Source organism: Sebastes fasciatus, chromosome 6 (genome assembly GCF_043250625.1).
Source record: "Sebastes fasciatus isolate fSebFas1 chromosome 6, fSebFas1.pri, whole genome shotgun sequence".
Taxonomy (NCBI): domain Eukaryota; kingdom Metazoa; phylum Chordata; class Actinopteri; order Perciformes; family Sebastidae; genus Sebastes; species Sebastes fasciatus.
Window position 1 is genome coordinate 33,231,852 of NC_133800.1, and position 21,425 is coordinate 33,253,276.

General features: G+C 40.8%; 1 protein-coding gene across 2 annotated transcripts in view; it reads right to left on the reverse strand.

Moving 5' to 3' along the window:
- The window catches only part of LOC141769901 (protein unc-13 homolog B-like), a 108,025-nt gene that overhangs the window by 20,300 nt on the left and 66,300 nt on the right, over positions 1 to 21,425 (reverse strand). For both annotated transcript variants that reach the window (XM_074639412.1, XM_074639411.1), the window contains 3 exons: positions 19,170 to 19,313; positions 14,064 to 14,141; positions 13,690 to 13,767 (listed from right to left, as the gene is read on the reverse strand). In XM_074639412.1, coding sequence (XP_074495513.1) covers positions 13,690 to 13,767; positions 14,064 to 14,141; positions 19,170 to 19,313 — 300 coding nt within the window. The remainder of the gene's footprint in view (positions 1 to 13,689; positions 13,768 to 14,063; positions 14,142 to 19,169; positions 19,314 to 21,425) is intronic.

The window sequence follows — 21,425 nt, forward strand, 5'->3', positions numbered from 1 at the left end:
ACTAATCAGGTTTGGAATTTGAATAAACTAAATTACAACAGAAAAGGACGAAGGAATCCAAAGAGAGTTTGCATTTTCATTTTGTTTGGGGTCGCTGAGGTGCCCTGAACAGCTGCGTAGTCTGCGTATGCCTCTGGTTTTACAAGATTGCTTCTACTGTCTTACAAGTTCTACCTGCAGGATTAATGTTGCACAGCAGTTTGACTACAACACAGGGATGTCTATTGTACCACGGCTAACAGGCTAATAGTCTAAATTCAGGAGTTGCTTTTAAAGGGTGGATCAGAGGGAAAAGCTCTACAAAGGAAAAAGGGAAATGATTGTGACAAACAAACCTTGTTAACTTCCTCCTTTGACTAGTTGAAAGAAAAAAAAAAAAAAAAAGAAAACATTAGACAACTGTCCTCTACAGTTTTTCATGACCTGCATGAATACAGAATATGCTGAGGGGAATGATAAGACAACAATTTAAATGCAACAAAAACACAGAAACTAAATTGACTGAGCTCAAAGAAAACAAAGCCTCATCCTGGAGAAAAACTAAATCAATTGAATAAAGTGGTGCTGCCTCTGCCGACGGCCAAATCAAGTGTTTTGGCAAATGGGAATGATTCTTTGAACTGGATTCTGGGAAAAGTGTGAGTCAACAGGGGCAGCAGACACAGAGCGGGACTATTGACACAATCAGGACGCTTTATTGAGGAGTCATACTCATCCCAAGACCAATAAACACTCACAAGCACACACAAAAATTGGCAAACTTGGAACCTAAATTTGCATCTCATTTGCGAGCCCGGTCGCACGAAAAAGGCACATGAATGACATGATAATGGACAAGGCAAAAGTGTGCAATAAAAACGCCATTTTCATGTAATGACGTAGAATAAAAAGTGAGAAAGACCGCTCAATGCCCAGGAGAGATCGTTGTTTTGTTTCGTAAGTTACATTAGTGACGTTTGTCACGTGTTTTCCATTCTGCTGTTACGTTGTTTCTGTACATATTTTACGTACTTATTTTAAGCCCAACCTTGACATTTTTCCTAAACCTAACTAAGCAGTTTTGTTGCCCCCTGCTGGTACTGCACCTTAATACAAGCATGTGATACTCAACTTTTGCTGCGGATGGTTTGCATGGCAGTTAATGCACAGCCCAGTGTGTCTTATACTGGTGCTGAAGGGTGCCTTGTTCGGCATTATCACACTCTCATGGCCGTGACAAAGCCTGGGAATGAGACCAGGCTGGTCTATCGATCTCCTCCGCTCTGTCTCAGTACTACGGACAGCGCCATAAGTGTCAAATTGCTTCGCAGCAGTCAGCGGGAGTGGGTGACGATGACCAATATCATTTGGCTCGTTTGAAGTATACGTTTTTTAAGAAAGAAACAGATATAATTTAGGTGTTTATTCATAAAAATATTATATCAGACTCCAAAAGTTACCTGGGCTGCGGCCCCCCTGGGCTCCCTGCTTCCACGGTCTATGGCTCAAACTATGTTCACACTACAAGCGTCAAAAGCAACAAGACAGCCAGCGTGGCCAGCTACATTGTCTGTTAGTCGATGTTGCTCAAATACTCATTGACGTAGCTGTATATGTCGTTAATATCACTGGGAACTGTCAGAATGAAACAAAATCATATGATTGGTTGCATCGTTGGAGAACTGAAAAAGGTTGAGACGAGTTCAACTTCATTTGGAGCGCATCACAAATCAAGTGTTGGGTGTCACTTTGTAGCTTCATGTCACCGGCTTCTATTGAAAATGAGTAGTAGAATGTCTCTCGTAGTGTGAATACAGCATTAGGCTTTACAGTTTTGTAGCCGTGGAAGGTCACTTTCTACATATTTTGTTAACCTACAGTATCAGAACATTTTCTTACTGCTTCTTAGCTCCTTAATGTTCTTTTAGAGCTTCCTTTTCTATGTTTGACGGTGTTTTCAACAATTAGTCCGTACATGCAAAGTGATCATTAGGCCTTTAGTTGAAGCGGGCAGCACATCAAACATGAGGACGAACTTGAGAAAGATGCATATTGAAGGAGCCGTTATTAGAGCTGCCACTGAAGCTTTGACAAACCCCTACTTGTACTCGTCTGCGCCGGTTGATCACAAGATAAAGTGAGGACGATTATTTCGAGCACCCACCTGTTTGCTCTTAGTCTCCTCCTTTGGGCCAAAGAAAGGAAAAAGGACATGTTTGAAAAGAAAGCCAACACTGTTAATCTCTCTTTTATCTCACAAACAAAGTCTTTCTATTAAACTAGCTTTTTAAAGAAATGATGGACAGTGAAGTGTAAATAAAAGAGTGCATTCAAAATGTCTACAAAGACCAGAGGTTCAGGGAATATTACAGGAGAGTGAGAGCGGATCTGAACAGATTTAGAGAAAATGAATAGACATTAGAGAAGCTGAAGCCTTGGATCACAAAGAGGAGGTGAAGGACAGAGCGACAACAAAACAACCAACCTGCTTCTCTTTGTCTTTCTTCTCAGCCTGCAGAGACACACATTTGTGTGAGTGAGCGACGCTTACATGCTAGAAGCAACAGTATAAAGACGCATTCATTCACACGCTTACATCATAACAGACGCACCATTATGAGGTTCACCTTTTCCGTTAGCCTTTAGTCCCTCCAGACAGTGACTCACATATTAATAAAGCTTATTGTGGCCTTCAGGTGAGACCCCTCTTAGGTCCAGTTTTGCTGATTCTCAGGTTTTGTATCCAGCTCGGAGGCTCACGTCCCCCTCTGAGAGGTGATAAAGACTTAGCTAAAAACAAGCCTTGATATTTTAAGAGTACAAGTTGTTTTTCTGACAGCGTTATGCATGAAGCACGCACAGGATTTAGACCTTCAGATAAACATTATCAAACCACTTTGAACACGGATCAACACTGGTGTTAACACCAGACGCACTGGAAGCCGACCCCCTGGGACTTTAATACGATCTCCTTCCAATCACCAAATCATTTCACTAATGACCTGCTCCTTTCTGCACCTGAAGGTGTTCACCTAATGTGAAAATAGTTGAAAGGAAAACCTACTCTTGTTCACATAATGGCTCATAATACTGTATGTCCATCCCTCACCTTAACCAGTTTAGTGCTATTTCTCTGTCAGACTATACTGTTCATTTCAGGTCCAGCAGTGACTACTTTGGAGCACTATTAAGGCACTTTTTAACTGCGTTTTTCTGTAATTTTTCTTTTGTTCGCCCAATTTTTTTTACCTCTCACAATAGGGTCCTCGTCATTATTAACTCTAACTGCCTTCCTGAGGAGGGAGCACACAAGCTCCGGCCTCCTACAGTTTTGTAATGACATTTAACTCCTGTTCATACATATCCTACAACATTTTGGCTCACATCCTGCGCAAAGTGTCAGCCCTATTTTTTGGTTTTCTTATTAAAAAAATGCCATCCAAAGTTTTGTCTTAGTTTTATCAGGTTAAAATGAAGGTAAATTGTTTTGGTTAAACCTGCAATAATAACTGATTTTGTTTTTCGCCCTTGGGGATCAGCTGCAACACGCTGTGAATGCTGTGAACTATAGCTGTGTTTCCATCCGAACTTTTGAAATGTTGCAAAAAAGAAATGCGAACCACGCACGTTTCCATCAACTGGTTTGGAACAATTAAATTTGGTTTGTTGTCTACAGTGTAGTTTGGTCATAAGTTGGAGCTATAGGCGATGCAAGGCTGTGCTCCTCCAGTAAACAGAGTAGAAGAAGAAGTAGAGGTTGCGAAACGGAAACAAAACAAGTCATCTAACCATCTACGAGAGAATAATGGAGAGAGGTCTTCAGGAATTGTTTCAATTGTTCTTTCATGTCAGCTAATATTGGTCATGTTTCATGCTGTTTGGAGACGAAGACAATATAAATATATATCCGAGAAGACGCTGACAGCAGAAAACAGCTGATCAGTCAACGTGAGTTAAATGTTCACGATGTCAGAATTTATTCGGCAAAGGCGTTTCCATCCATTTAGTGCATCAACTCTTTTTCGACGAAGGCAAAAACCACCTCAAGCGAGCGTAAAAACGTTTTTTTGCAATTGACGAAGTTTTATCGATTTTTATTTTTGTTTCCGTTCAGCTTTTCTAATGCGATTCTTCAAAAATGTGCATAAAAATATGTGAATGGAAACACGGCTATTGACATATCATCACCTTTTGAGTTGATAAAGGGAACTGGATACTACACATCCAGCAGTAACGGAGCAACGTTATCATTAATGTGGAGTCTTGTTTGTGTCCGCCTGATGAAGTCTAATATTTACTCTCTTTTAGCTCTGCTTTTGGTCTCTACCAACTCCTGAAGGAAATATCTGTCTCTTTAGCTGCTCAATGCTCCACTTTGTTCACCAGCTAGTCTCTAACTGTGTCTGTCTGCTGTACAGTTTTGGGTCGGACAGTTAAACAACGAGCTAAAGCTCTCTATAGAGCTGCAGATTCAGGTGATAATTCTCTGTCCGTTCATCACTATGAGCCCCATTCACATTGTTTTCACGTTATTTGATATATTGTTATTATAAAAACATCTATTATAGCAGCCTTATGGTTGGGTTTAGGTGTCGTTTAGCTAATTTACTGAAAGAAGTGTGCACATGGTATGCAATTTTTGTATATATAGCGATAAAAAATTAATTTTTTATTAGTAATACAAAATCTTCCCACACGATCAGGCTGGACAACCACACACACACAGACACACACATCTCTGAATGCTTAAAAGAATATGACTAGTTTGCACACACACAGTTTAGTTGCAAACACACCTTTTCCTTCTTGGACTCAGACTGTGATGAAAATAGAAAAGAAAAAGACAAATGACATAAATGTTAATAAAAATAAAAATAAACATTGAATATTAAAAGCTATATGAGGGGTCTATAGCTGATGGCTCACCTTTTCCTTATCGAGCTTTCGGACAAATAAAAGAATGAAACAAAGACGTTAAAGACAGAAAACAACAAATAGAAGACATGGAGAAGACATGAAGTTAATGGTGATGACGGAAAGGAAATGTGGGAACATGAACAGAGACAGTGAAGACGCTCAAACACACACAATCTTAGACACCGTCTCACATGAGAACAGCACGGAGAATGGAGGTTCTAGTCAACTACATGTGAGGGTTTCAGTCAGCTCTGAGATGACAGCCGGCAGGAGGAGAGAAGTGAGTTATGGAAATGTTGGAGGAAGCTATTTTAATGAAAGCAAACCTTCTCCTGCTCCTCCTCACTGTCATCATAGTCTGAGGACTCGTCCTACAGGAGGACAGATGGCAAATGACTTACTGTAGGCACAATCTGAAACGTCTACTTCCAGTAAAAAGTTACATAACTAACAGAACTCTAGTTTATTAAGAGTATCTAAGTTTTTCTCTTTCTTGTCTTCATGTTTTTTGCGAGAGGATTTTCTTTTTAGTACCGAAAGTTTAAAATATCTCAAGCTTTTGATCCCGACTTCAACCAGAGAACCAGCAGGCGTCATGTAGCACGCAGCATTTCCCTGAAGCATCTCTTTAGTGCTGCTAGCTGAAGAAAGAGACGTCTGGTGGAAACAAGCATTTAATGTTACAGCAATATGCTGATCTGCATCATCATCAGGTGACAAACTGACTGGACTTTGTCCATTAGAGGACAGGGATTTAGTTTACCAGTGACAGACCACAGGGACCTTCTTGTCTTCAAGTCAGAGCGAATACAACATCTACAGTTTCACATGTGATGTCGCTGTAATATATCAACTTAATATTCTTCTAATATTCTACACAAGATCAGTGATTAAAGCTGCACCAGGCAATATTTTTATACAATACTATACACGTCTTATCAGAGCAAATCACAAAATGAATCACCCCACAAACCAACATATCCTCATACAACGGTTCGTATAATATACTACGAAAAGTTATTCCTCATTTTTTGTGCGTTTTCCCTCAACATATCCAGCAACACGTGTCAGTTTCCGCTCATAACATGCATACAGTCTTTTCAGAATTACCTTTTGTCTTCACAGGAAACAATTTGGCTAAGGTTAATTTGGATAGGTTTAGGAAAAGATCGTGGTTTGGGTTGAAATAACTCTGGAAGTGGCGTCACCTAAGTACAGAAGTTTCACACGGAGCAAGTCTGGTGTTTTTTGACCCACCTATTCACGCCGACTTCCTCCCTATGTGGTGTTTGTCGTTATATTTCCTGAGATACCTAAATATGAAATAGTTTTGTGGGATATATATATATGAATTACAGTGTATTACTTTTCGTAGGTATAGCTAAAAAAGGTGTATAACAACAGCCTGCAAAAACTTACAATAGATTCAACTTATATTCCTAAATTAAATTAATATAAGGTGAATATGGTCACTGGTGGGATAAATTATCGGCCTAAAGGAAGTGACAAGTTAAAGCTTCAAAAAGTTTGATTGACCAAAATTTGATTCTTCTCTATTTTTGGCGTCAGATCGGCTGAGTTGGTAAACATGAGAGCAGGAATTGGTCTTCTAACTTCTGTTCTACTTGATACTGACTGTGTAGTTGAGGTTCGCAGTTTAATATTCTAAAAAAACTCGATTTCATTTAGGTAAAAACAGAACATAAACATACGCAGGTGAGTCTAGTTCACAAATACAGCACAACACACAAAACACAAAGTCCTGGTTGCACAAAGGCCTGATTTCAAGTGTGTTAACAAACATCACATCACTTCTAGTCTCTGGGCCTGAACCAACCAACCTTGTTCTCCTTCTCTTTGTTGTCAACCTAAAGGCGGACGGGACAAGTAAGGACAGGAGAGGACAGGGCAGATAGAAAAGGACAGGATAGGACAAGCAGGACAGCATTAGCAATCATGCCTTTAGCAAAAAATAATAATAATCAAAATCCAACATATTTCACAACAAGAGCTCAGCTTTAAATCAAAATCACTTGACAATCAGAGAGAATCAAAAGGCCACAAATGTGACGTAAAACCCGCCGTCAACAGCTGTATGATTGAAGCAACGCATGAGAGCAAGAAACATTTAAAAGAGACATAAGCACTCTGAGGAAACAACCAAGACTAAACCATAAAACAAACTATGTACCTTGTGGGAACCTGCTTTTTGTCCTCATATGTGAGCTGAGACATACAATGTGACTGTGAACAGGTTTATCCTCACAGCCTCATTAATACACAGCACACCCTCTCTCTAACCGTTGCACTGGTGAGGACCTTCATTAAGATAATGCTTTCCATAACCTCTAACCCTAACCATTGCAACCTCGACCTTCAACCTCCTGAAACCCTAAAGGAATACTCCACCCCCAAAATGACCATTTGTATACCAATTACTCACCCGGTGTTACCTTGAATTCTTGAAGAAAACTCCCGTGCCTCCACGGTGAACGGAGGTTTTTAGCAAAGATGCATGTGTTTGGGAAGTAGTGAGCGTACAACTGGATAAATGAGACTTGAATTAAACTGCACCAGTTGTGTGAGAGTTTGTAAACAGATGTTTTGATATAGTTTTGCTGTTGATAAACGCGGCCCCCCTTTAATTCAATTCATCATTCATTTATTCCATTTCTTTTTTATTCTCCGTTCACTGTGGAGGCATGAGAGAAAAACAACATTTTCTTCAAGAATTCAAGGTAACACAGGGTGAGTAACTGATATACAAATGGTCATTTTGGGGGTGAAGTATTCCTTTAAAAACAGCCTGTTGTCGAGGCAAAGACCAGACAAAATGTTCTTACTTTCCAAAAAATGTATTCACCGTCAAGTCTAGAATTGGATCTACCGAAGCCAGAAGCACAATACCAGAGCACACATACCAGTATTTTATTACCCAAATAATGCCAGCCAAGCTAAGCCTAAGCCATGCTGCATATTCACCCTTACTTTCACTCATTCATTATCTAAAATAAACCTAAAAAGCCGCCTTGTAGACCAACTTATAAAAACACCGAGGGCCCTATCTTGCACCCAGTGCAAAGCGGCGCACAGCGCAGTGCAACTGTCATTTCAGACCAACGCAGTTGTCATTTTCACATCCACGTTGTGTAAGTAGCAAATATACTTGCGCCAATCAGTGCGCCCATGGGCGTGTTGGTCTTAAAATGAGGTGTGGTCAGGTGCTTTGTTGGTGCACTGCTGTCTCGAGGCAGCAGAAAGCGATGGCACCATTGACCAACAGAATCCTGGTCTGAAGTCTGGCGCAGTATTCAAAGGGTGCATTATTCAGATGGTAAGTTGCACCTACATAGGCGGGTTCACAGGGTTCTTCTAATGTTAATTAAGAATCTTGAGGTTCCTCTTTAATAAACAGCTCCTTCATGAAGGAAGTCTTTAAGGAATATTACATAAAAAAAAGAAAGAAAGAGTCCATTTAAGTCAAGTTGCAGTTTACATCCATGTCTAATGTCCAAAATGGCATCACTTCATCATTTTATCCTGTTAGACATTTGTGTGAAATTGTCATAATTAGCATATGAATTCTTCAGTTATGGCCAAAACATGTATTATGAGGTCACAGTGACCTTTGACCACTCAGTCCAAGTGGACGTTTGTGCCAAATTTGAAGAAATTCACTCCAGCCGTTCCTGAGATATCACGTTCACGAGAATGGGACGAACGTACAGACGTACTGTATGTACGTATAGACAAACCGGAAAACATAATGCTTCCGGCAACAGCTATCTCCAGCGCAGAGACATAAAAAGTCCTTATAGAGAGGAAAACATATTTTCACACAAGCTTAAACACTTGCTTACACTTCACTGCTTTCAGACCAGTTTTTATACACATAATATGAGACACAAAACATCCTCTCCTGCAAAGACCTCAACTATAACGAAGCAGCAGCACATTTAACAGTATGGGCATCTTCTCTCTAACATCCCATTAAACATCTGCTAAGATCCCAGTAAGTTTCTCCATTAACCAGCGCAGTCGAGACTCGACTCCTCCTCCTCCTCCTCCTCCTCCTCTCTGACTCCCCACCGTCAGCTGACAATCTGAGACATCTCAAGAAGACATTAAGTGGCGTCTAAATACAACATTTTTACACACCATCAAATTCAATTGTCTGGCAGCCCACTGTCGAGTCTATTAAGCGCTCAGTGGAGGAGGGAGGCTGTAAACATGTTAAGAGCTTTGCTAGCGTGTGGTAGCCGAGGCTTTATGGATGTTTGGGCGTCGGGGATATGGAGGGATTTATCAGCTGAGCTCAGGGAGAAGCAGCTGGGGAGTTCAAAGGGATAATAGGCGCTTGATAATATAGGCAAAACTCATTTAAAGATGTATTTAAAATGTTTCCTGTGATCTTGGACAGTTTGATATTTAAATCAAAACTTGATGACAGATGTGTGCTTGTTTCCAGGCCGTTGTCCATCAAATAATCAAACCACAAATGGCCATAAAGAAGCAGATTAGCTGAGTTTTTGATGGTTAATCTCTGGAGTGTTTTCTTTTCTGATATTCAATTTTGATTTTATTCTTATTTAGTCATCAATATTTAATGTTATTGAGAAATAGTTAAGATATAAAACCGTGTTTTCAGGGGCTTTAAATAGAAATAAAAGCTGTATTTTTATTCCATATCATCGTTTCTGCACCCTCGTCTTGGTGTGAGCTACAGAGTCATCTTAAACTAGTGTATTTTATAAACATGCAAGATTATAAAAACAGGATTAAGGAGTATTTGACCACTGAATGTCATGTTACTGAACACTGCTAATTCAGTGTTTGATGTAATTTCCAGTTTGTTTTAAGTTTGTTCTTTTATGTGAAACATTTTATGCTGCCGTCTTGGCTCTTCAAAAATGGGATTTTAAATCTAAACTGGAACATCCTGGTAAAATAAAGGTTAAAAAAAAATAATTATCTACATGTATTGTTGTGAGGACGTTTATAAAGACCCAGCCATAGTAGGACTCAACGTAATTCTCAGATTATGCTGCTATCTACTCAAATAATCAATATTCACAAAATCAGACACTAATATGCGATAATGACACATTCAGTTGTGAATTTCTGCTCGCCACAAGTCCAAACTAACTTCAAATGACAATATTTTTTATTACAAATACCCTATAAATACAGCTGCAAACTGTAGAGGTTCAGTGATGTTTACTCTACTTATTAACCAGCAATAAAAACTAGTCAAATTCAGAATTTAAAGAGATGAATAGATATTAAAAATGTGTGAAATCTCCAGTTCTCAGCTTCCGAACAACTATTGAGATTGATATAGTGATATAAAATGTCCAAGATCTCAGGAAAGTTACAGAACTTTTTTTTATGGATGATTTTTGCGTTGATTGACAGTTTTTCCTTCTTTAATTCTCTCTTACCTCAGATCCCTCTGAGTCTGAGCAGCCAGACTGCAGTCGAAATGAAAAAAACAAACAAAAAACAATTAGAAAAGAAGGTGAGATGAGACGAAAAGAATTAGGAAAAAAAGATATAAAGGACACTTAAAGGGACTATTTGTAACTTTCAGAAATGCTTGTTAACAGCGACACCTGTGGCCGTTAAGTCAACGAAAGTCAGCGTCGGGCTCGCGCTTGCTTGCTCTACATAGACATGAATGAGCATCGCTCAAAACAGTGAGGCGATACACGTCAGCTAAAACCACAATATCACTCTATATTTCAGCTGCTTGGCAGTAATGTTAGCTGACCAGACAAAGGTCTCTCCATGAATCAATGCTGATCCTAGTGTTTCCAGCCCTAAGCCCCGCCGCTTCAGCCCCGGCTAAGGCAGTGGGGCTCCGCAGCGAGTAACGTTACCATCTCCGCCCGCAGCCGGAGGGAACAGTGAAGACACCGGCACCCGGTTGGAGACGATAACGTTTCTCTCTGCAGAGCCCCGTCACTTCACAAGACACGGAAAACCTCTGTTGGTCTGGAGGAGCTGTACGTCCACTGTACATTCACTAGATATTCTCAGAGCTAAACTAACTCTTCTGCAGTGTGGAGTGAGCGCACGTTCACGTCTAGAGGTGGAGCGAGCTGAGCGAGAACGCGTGCTGTCTGAGTGAAGGCAAGCAGAGGAGGAGAGACAGCAAACACACGCGAGCGCGCATGTGTCCCGACCCGGTACATTTATACGCTTACAAAGTTACAAACAGTCCCTTTAAGGAAATTATATGTTTGTTTTTTGCTGATGCAGCCTACCCACCATGTCATCCTCTCCTTCATTGTCAGTGACAGCCTGGTGGAAATGGTATGAAAATGAAAAAAATACATAAAATGTAGGACAAAGAAAATGTGATTATATAAAGAAAAAGAAGAAACAGACAGTCTTGTTGCTCTGCTAAGGTGCTGTAAGGACACAGCTAGTGTCATTCTCAGATTAAGCTGGTGTCCACTAAAACTAAATGTGACACTAATTTATGATAATGATAATACTGCTTGTGAATTTCCGCTAGCCGCAAGCTCAAACTAAGTTCAATGACAGTCTAAAAACACCCTAAAAGCCGAGCAATGTGAATCACCATTATAATATATAGCCAAAAGTATTTGGACACCCCTGTCCACATATTGTGTATTTTTGTTTTGGACTATAGGTCTCTTAGTTACAGTACAATAAAGACTGAATGTTAATGTGACAGCATACAATCATATTTAAACAATCATGTGTTTCATGTTTTTTCCTGTTTCAACATGACGATGCCGTATATATATATATATATATGCGTGTATGTACAGTGTGACTTTGGTATGTTGTGTGATGCAGTGACCTAGAGCCCAAGACAAATTTCCCTGTGAGACAATAAAGTATAGCTTATCTCAAAACCAGCTCCGTAAAGAAATGGTTTTCTCAGTTTGGTGTGGAAGAACTTGACCGGTCTGCACAAAGTCCTGACCTCAACCCCATCCAACACCTTTGGGGATGAACCGGATTGCCGACTGTGATGTTGTGTCGGAGCTCACTAATGCTGTTGTTGTGGCTGAATGGGAGCTGAAACCCTGCAGCCTGGTTAAAAAGGTCTTGTGGAAAGCTTTCCCAGTAGAGTGGAGGTTGTTATAGCAGCAGATTAACACCCATATTTTGGAATTACATATTTGACATTTGGGTGTCGACATACCTTTGGCTATTCAGTGTATTTGATACTTAAAAAGAAAAGTAATTGATCGTAAAGATGAATTTCTTTAGATTTCAGAAACTCCTAAACTAACAAATATTTTCCCCTGACGTAGCAGGAGAAGCACAGGTGTACCCAATAACATGAACGATGACAGCCAGCCAGCATGCACAATGGGGCACATACGGAAGACAGCTATGATTGATCTTATTATGTACACCTGTGTCTGTGTGTGACAAGTCGAACCAGTTTGAAACCACTACAAAGTCCAAACTGAACTATGAGGTTTGAGGCTGTAACAGAGCGACAGGTTGACCCACCTCCTCGTCTCCCTCCTCGGGTTCCTCCTCGTTCTCAAGCTTTGGGATAGAAGCAGCACCGCAGTGAAAAGAACAGTATTATAGGTGGAGAGGAAGTTTATTTCTGGGAGTAAAAACTGGGAGTCTACAAAGGAAGAGGAGGAGGAGGAGGAGGAGGAGTTGATGTCTTGTTTAATTGGGATCAACCTAAAAACAGACATGTACACTCTACTCTGGGTAACAAGAGGTTCAGGGCGGGTTGTTACTCTAATGAACTTGTTTATTTTGGATGTTTGTGTTCCAGGAGCAACGGGGGGGAAGGGGAGTGAGGGCAAGAAAAAAGAAAGCGAGACATACCATCTCCTCCTCAGCGGTTAACTGGAGACAGAAAGACACATCTCACCTTACTTAAATGAACTTGCAGCCTATGTATGCACATGCACACACACCTGCTGCACCTTTTGCACCTTCACCTGCAAACAAATGACTAAAACAATCTATTATTATAGAGCTTCTTCCACTAGTATTATCACAAAAATATATCAGCAAGGTTCCTTTAAATTCAAGCAATGCTGAATAGTCAAGTGAACGTCGCAGGAGAAATATAAAAGAGGGGGAATTTATCACTGAAGATGAATATATACTGCAGATTTATTCCCACACAAATTATAATGTTTTCAACTGTTTCCAAGGTTTCCACATTTACACAAAACACTCCTCTTCTTTTTCCAAGTTTCATCCTATTAAAAGCTGAAACAATTACAGGTTTGCAAGATTCCTGCATGCATATGACTCTGCTACTTCTCCTGGTAGCGACCGATGAACCCAATACATATAAAATGCTTCCATTACAGTAATAAGGTCACACCTGGAGGACGGTGAGTTGACCCAAATAGATTTGTCTATGTGCTGGAACGTACGAGTACCAACAGGACTCCAGTTGCTCCAGCAGCATTTCAAAGCATTTCAAGAAAAAGCCTAGAGTGTTTTTCACAAGTTTTTTCCATTTTCGAAACTCTCCCGCTGTGTGTAACACCAGAGTTTGTCTATCACATCACACTTTCCCCAAAAATCTGATGGGGAAAGCCATTTTAAAACACCTTGTTGATAAAGAATGTTACAGTGAAAGCTGGCAGATTCCAGTCGTGTACTTTAAAGACGAGCTGCAAGTTTTCATTTCGACATTTTGACCTTTAACCAAGAGAGAGACCTTATCAGTGGCTGCGGGTTGAAATGAAAAACTCTCAGGTCCTCGATTAAAAACCGCCGGTACGGGACAGGTGTTATAGGTGAGTGTTTTCATCTGTTGCTGCTCACCTGTTTTGCTCCCATCGACTCGAACATCTTCTCCAACAGGACCCTCATCTGCTGGATGTTGTTCATCAGCACACAGGGCTGGAGGATGATGGATGAGGGAGACAAGAGGTGGTGAAGAAAAAAGGACAAAAAGTCAAGATAAAAGAGCAAATGAAATGAAAGTCAGGAAAAAGATCGATGACAGGAAGATGGAAGAAGCAAAGAAAGAGAAAACAACAGAGATGGAAGTTAAAGAGTTACAGAAATGGGCAGCAGCAACTAAAATATTAATCCACTCCATAGAGAGTGTACTAGCTTTCAAAGTGCTTGGTCTCCCTCCAAATGGGAGATGAGCTGAGAGTGTGGTGGCAGAGTGGCGACGCAGCAGTACTCACTATCTTCTCCTTCTCACAGTAGGAGGGGTAGCTCTTGGCCAGCAGGGCACAGTACTGCAGCAGCACTTTGGTGATCGTCTGTGGACACAAGATAACACACACTTAGGACATGTTTACTGTGGGACCTCCTGAACGCCCGTATTTACTCCTCTAGTTTGAGTTGTTTGGTCAGGTGAGAGCGCTGCTGTTTGAAATCAAATATTCACTCTGTGACGGCTGAACTGTGTGTCTCTCTGTCTTCTACTAAAAGAGCTGCAGGCAGTTTGTTGGTAGTGAAGATTTCCTGAAATCAAAAGGTTTGTTTTTCAAATTTTCAAATCAGAACAAGTCTTCATATGCAAATTGTGATTGAGCGTTAAAATGCAGTGGTGGAAAGTAACTAAGTCAGCCCTGTCTCCTAAAAATGACGTTCCCATAGAACAAAACTGCATTATGGACTTGGATGGTAAATGGACTTGGACTTATATAGCGCTTTTCTAGTCTTCCGACCACTCAAAGCGCTTTACACTACATGTCAGTATTCACCCATTCACACACGCATTCATACACTGATGACAGAGGCTACTAAGGTGCCAACTTTGCCCATCAGGATTTAATCTAAATACTCATTCACACACCGATGGCTATGCCTCCGGGAGCAATTTGGGGTTAAGTGTCTTGCTCAAGGACACATCGACATGTGACCCGGAGCAGCCGGGGATCGAACCACCGACCTTCCGATTGGTGGACAACCTGCTCTACCCTCTGAGCCACAGCCGCCCATTATCAATTACATATCGGGGGAAATGTACTTTCTCTTGGATTACGATTGTTATTGACTTCACAAATATGCTTATAATCATAGTCTGCAGACGTCCACATAGGGATGAGGTTGCCATGAATAGGTTGTTTCAACACAGGACTTTCACCCAGGAAACCTGTTTGTGTCAAGTCAAGTTCATTTTATTTGTGTAGCCCAAAATCACAAATCACAAATTTGCCTCAGGGGGCTTTACAATCTCTACAGGATACGACGACCTCTGTCCTTTACAGTAAGACCCTCTCATCGGATAAGGAAAAACTTACCAAAAAAAACCCTTTTAACAGGGAAAGAAATGGAAGAAACCTCAGGAAGAGCAACAGAGGAGGGATCCCCCTTCCAGGAAGACAGACGTGCAACAGATGTTGTGTTTACAGGGTAACAACATAATGAAAATACAACATAGACAATCTATATGACAAAAAATAATACATGTAATGTGAACATATGTGAGAAGGTGGATCCAGGAGGATGTCAAGCAGCTTCCCGGCGTCGCCAAACAGATAAAGCCAGAGCAACACAACCTCCTCTCAACGCCAACCAGATAGAGCCTTAGCAACACGACCTCCTCTCCACACCAACCAGATAGAGCCTTAGCAACACGACCTCCTCTCCAAGCCAACCAGATAGAGCCTTAGCAACACGACCTCCTCTCCACACCAACCAGATAGAGCCTTAGCAACACGACCTCCTCTCCACGTCCATGTGAAACCAAAAGTCCACTTTGTCAGCTAACATTACTGCCAAGCAGGTGAAATAGTGATATTGTGTTTTAGCTGACGTGTCTCGCCTCACTGTTTTGAGCGATGCTTGTTCATGTCTATGTAGAGCGAGCACAAGCGCGAGCAACAGGACGCTGACTTTTGTTGACTCAACGGCCACAGGTGTCGCTGTTAGCAAGCAATTTCTGATTCTTCCATAGAGTCCCTTTAAAATTACATGATATTTAAAATCATGTTTTCCTTTCCTGTCTTTGTAATGCACAGGCCTAATAATTCAATATGTAAGGTGTGTCTGACTCTTTCTCATTTATTACTGTTCAGGAATTTAAACTTAGCAAACTAGCAGAACGAATAAAACAAATGAGTGTTTTCATGTGAGCAGCCAAGTCCACTATGTTTATCCAGAGTTACACAGGATGAAAGTGGATTTGTTGGGAGTGACAGAGTGACTAGTTGGTACTGCTGTAATCCTGCCTGATTACAGAAAGCACCAAGCAGTATTAAGTGTTTGTTGATCTGGCAACATATCCTAGGTGTTATGTGCTGATTTTTGTTTTCGCAGCGACCCTCCTGCCAATCAAAGACTGTAGGCGGCACTTAAGGGACGTCTTTTTCCTCTTGGATCTCTTGATGAGCAGTTCCTCCAGGCACCGTCTCCTTACTTTGTTCAGCCATGTTGGCTAATAGCTCTACACGCAACAAGCCAATTCTGTTTCTATCTATATCTATTTAAACAAAGCGCTGTTTTCAATGCCAGGAGGATAAAACTCTTCTTTTTTTTTTCAAAACTGTGCAGCATCCAAAACCATGGCTCATGACTGTTATTAGAAGTGTCTGATGAAGCCTCGTTGTGAAATCTGGTGAGGTGACGTGTTGCTGGAAGACGACGGTGGAATAGTGGAATACATCCACAGTGGAAACGTTTGTTTAGTACAGAAAGCGTAGCTTAGTGTTATCTAAAAGATTTTCACTGTCATGGCTGAATATTTAGATGGTTTCCAGAATGTGGATGAATTTGACGGCCGCACTTATTTATTATGTCAGAGTATAGAGAGGTGAAGTCCCTCCCCTTCCGGTGGACCACCATGGGACCTTATGTCAGAAAAAATATGTACGTATGTATCAACGATGAGGGACAAATTATTTTTTGATCCCGTTTGAATTGCTTGTTGAATTGTTTGTCAATTTAAAAGATCATTTTGCAAGTCAAGAAAGTTTCAGTTTCTTGTAAGACTGTAAAAATACTTAATTAGAAAGACGACACGCCCAAAAGTCGCGTAAGTGACGTCTCTCTCTCTGAAGCTACGATGTCTGTGTGTTTCCTACTGGAATGAACTCACACCAGCAACGGGAAGTCCACAGTTCACTGAAGTCCACAAAATTAAATGACACAACGACAAACTGAGACTTTCTTGACTTGAGAAATTATCTTTTAAATTGACAAACATCATATGTGTGATTCATGGCACAATTCAAACGGGATAAAAAAAATATTTGTTTCTCTCCGTTGACTACCGTTCATATTTTTTCTGAAATAAGGTCCCATGGTGGTTCACCGGAAGGGGCAGGACTTCGCCTCTCTATACGGATATTCAGATTTCCCAACGAGACTTCTCCTTGAGCGGGACTTGGACACAATAACAAACAGACCGGATTAAGAGAAAGGTAAGAAAGCCATTTCATTCCTCTGTAGGGTCCTTTCCATAAAGCTGTCAGACACTTAAAATAACAATCTGAGCCTGTCGGTGGCAAAAACAAACGCTTTTAGTGGATGTAACGTTACACTGACGCTGCTCACTCGCCCTCGCAGCTCGTTACAGCTTTATCCATCAATACTGGATCAATTTTAAAAATTGCTATCCTCATTAGTTACCACAAAAACATGGGAAAATTGGGTCCAGGTTGAAAAATACCGAAGTTACCCTTTACGGATACAAAAGATGCCTTTTGGTGAGAAACAATGAATGTCATGTTTGTTTACAACGGACCTCAGGGTACTTTTAAATCACTCAGCGAGTTCATTTTTCGGTAACTTGGGGACAGGAAATGATAAAAAGTGTCCCCGTGACCTCACAGTGTCTGGGGCACGCTGTGAGAGATTTCCCTTCTTTCTGCTGAGTCAGCCAGATGGCCCTCTTAAACTCATGCATTAAACATTACTGCATCACTTAGTACGGTTTCCTCCCGTTGTACGACTCTTTCTCTCCCTTCATTCCTTTTCTTCTGCAGCTGTCTGTCTTTTACTGTCAACTCATACTTTTTCCAAAATGAACTATAACTCGGCTGGCCTGCAGGCAGAGGAGCAAGAGAGGATAAGAATAAGGAATTATAGGGTGGCAAAGAGAGAAGCTATGGAAAGGAGATAGAAGTAAAGGCAGATATAAATGGAAAAGTATCTGAAGGCAAAGAAAAGACAAGTTGGAGAGTTCACGGAGGGACAAGATGGTAGAAGAGTAGATGAAAAACAAGCTAAGACGGGGAGGAGATGAAAAGGTAGAGAGAGCCATTAACATGAGTGGAGTGGCAGAAAATGAAAAGGGAGTCAAGGGTTGGGGACAGAGAGATGGACAGCTCAGAGTGATGGCTTACATTAGCTATTCTTTATTTAATGAGTCCCATATTGATCCAGCCATCACACCACACACACACACGGAAATATATGCGCGCACCACTCTTCTGCAGAGAGAGGTTTGTTAGATTTAATGGCTATGCCTAAAAGCTACTGCCTTGAATTAAATTTGAAGAAAGAAATATGACATCAAAGGTTCAATAACAAAACGCAGCACGCTGTACACACTCTGCAAACAAACACATGAAACTCATCAGACAATGTCTCAAAGGAACAAAAGAATCAAGAGTCAAGAAGAGTCAGATAGAGGAGAAGTACGTCGGGAAAGCTCTTGAGATGACTCACAATTTTAAACTGCACTAGGAAGAAGTTTTGACGAAACTCATCTGTGCGTCAGTGATGAAACACACTTCATTAGTTAGTAAAGAAAGAGCTCAAACTTATAAATAATGGCTGAACATGTTGAAAACTATCATCTTTAAAAAGTCTCGAGAGGCTGAAACGGCCAAACGGCATGCTGGGTACAACTTGCCCTCTGTCGATGTTCGTGTGAGCTTTTGCACCCATATGATGCGAAGCGTATAATCTATGTAGCAATGCTAGGGGCACAACTTAGTTTGACCAACAATCTAAAACCCAAAGATATTCAATTTACTATAATGAAACACAAGGAAAAGCAGCAATTACTTGTTTAAATTAATCAATTAATGGTTTCAGCTCTAGCTCTGTGGATTACAGGGACACTGTTTCCGTTCTACGGTCTGTTATTTCTTTATAGAAGACCGTTGCTATGTATAACAGACCGTTGCTACTGTATGTATAACAGACCGTTACTAAGGGCACAGTTCTGATGTCGGACTCTAGCGGACCATTTATGTTTTAAATTATTGATTTCTTAAGTAAGTAGCCGTGTAATAAGCGGGATAATGTACAGCTAGCGGGTCAATGTTGTGAAAGAATCCAGACAGACAGAACAGAAACCGATGTAAACAAGGTTCTTGAGTTAGAGATCTGACCTTGGCGAAGCGTCGGTTATAGTGGCCCACCACCGCGGGGTCGGGGCAGTCCAGCTTCTTGATGATCTCAAAGCTCTGGTTGAGCTGAGTGAAGATGTCGACCACCGAGCTGGAGAACAGAGCGTGCTCAGACGTCTGCTGGAACTGCAGGAGGAGGGAGGGAGAAGACAAATTTTAGACCTCTAGTACCACTTCTTCTTCTTCTTCTTCTTGAAGCGAAACAGCAACTCTCCATCTCCACTATGCTCTTTTCAAGAAGTACTCTTCCTCCCAACAACCTCCTCGTACGTCCTCTCCTCCTCTACTTCCCTGTAATCAAATAATAACTCAAACCATTCTTATTTCTTTTCTTAGCTGCCGTAGCTGTGCCTTTGTGTAATTACTGTAATACCGGGGCACTCTGACCATTACAATCATTATTATTCATTTGAAATGATTGCTTGTCTGGGAATAACGGGCTTATTGAACTGTTGAATGAATCATATGTTCCTACAGATAAATCCACCAGTTAAATGTTTCTTTTGAGGTCAAACGGAAATGTAAATGGTGCCCAGAGGGTCGGTGTGGTAGTTAAAACGAACCGTGCCACATATTTCCCAAATGACCAAGTCCTGCAGTCGTATCCCGTGGTCTGTCTCTCTCTGACTCTTAGAAATCTACTGTACAGGATCCATAACTGGGTCTTTAAGAGCCAAACGGGGCAAATAAGCACTTAACGTTTCCTCTATAAAACTGGTCTCTAATGGACTCCTGGTAAACTCCCATAAGTTAAAAGAGTTGTGCCATCACGCTACTTAAGACGGTAAAGAGGTAGAAAAAATAAATAATATTTGCTTAGTGTATTCTCTGAAACATCCTTGATGCATACGTCTATCCTGCATTTTTTTGGCAATTACTGTAAGAAACAAAGCTCTGTGGGTCTCTCATTATACCACGTCACTTGCTGCTGCCTTCTGCAGACTATCATTACAAACGTATTTGTGGTACGTCAAAGTCAAACCTATTCCAAGACAAAATATGTTTCCCTTCAATTAATAATTGAGTATGCAGTTTAGTTGTATGGGAACGTAATATTTACGAGACAGGTCTGACATTACTGGATTAGACTTTGCAATGTGAATGACGCATTTCTTCTGCTCACCTCATGATCAACGTGAGTAAATATAAAATGATTGCTGCTGTGATAATTCTTCAAAGCAGAAAAATCCTTCTTCCTCATAATATCATAAACTGTTGTGCAGTGTTTTGGCATCTGATAAGCCAACCTGATCTCACAGAAAGGCGTATAAATATCACAACAAGGACTTTCCGCATATCGTGAGAATGCATTTAAGCCTTTTCGTGTGTCATTTTTATGCCCTGCACCAAAACTAAGGAAACGGCTGCAGTTTTAGGCAACAAAAACACACAAAAAATAAGTACGTATACTAAGTAAAATACAGAAAAGATGTAACATCATTACAGAAAACACGTCACTAAATGTATCTTCAAAATAACTCAGCACTTTGGGACATGAACACTGGTCTCCTGTTTGAAAGTCCTGTGTTTATTGGACCCATCGACTCCCCGCCCGCCATAAGCGGTCTTTCTCACTTATTATTTTACGTCACTAACTCTGAGCGTAGCATATTTACGAGGATGCGTTAACATTGCAGTCAGTACAGACTACATGGCGTGAAAATGACACACTAAAAAGCAAAGAATGGCGCTCTTATTGCACACAAAATAACTTGCAAATTACCGTGTCCATTCATACGACATTTAGCATGACCGGGCTGGTTAAGCCTTCACAAAGTCATGTGAGCAAGACTGAAGGGAGAGTAACCATCTGTACAGGCCATGAAGAAGATTAGTACAGTACATCAGTGAGGCATCGTTGATCAGAAAGCTTGTGTGTGTCCACTGTAGATTACAAAAGCAGGACTTCTCTAATAACCAATAAAAACATTTGGAGTGCATCAAAATTATATGTTTAACAGTCAAAGTGTTCAGTGGCAGCTCTGACCACAAGCCTTCTCTGCTCTCAAACAACAACAGAGTTGAGCTTCGGGACCAACAGGAGGTTGAGAGACAACACTTGTCCATCATTCAGTTAATCTGGGACTGGCTGCGAATCGAAGCATCGTTGAACAAAAGGTCATTAGACCGAAGCTGTCTTTCATTCTGTTGTGGATGTCAGTGTGGTACAAAGCTTTCCTTTTTACTGCAATGTTTTTCTACTGCTGTTGCTCTTCCTTTCAATCAACAACTCAGAAA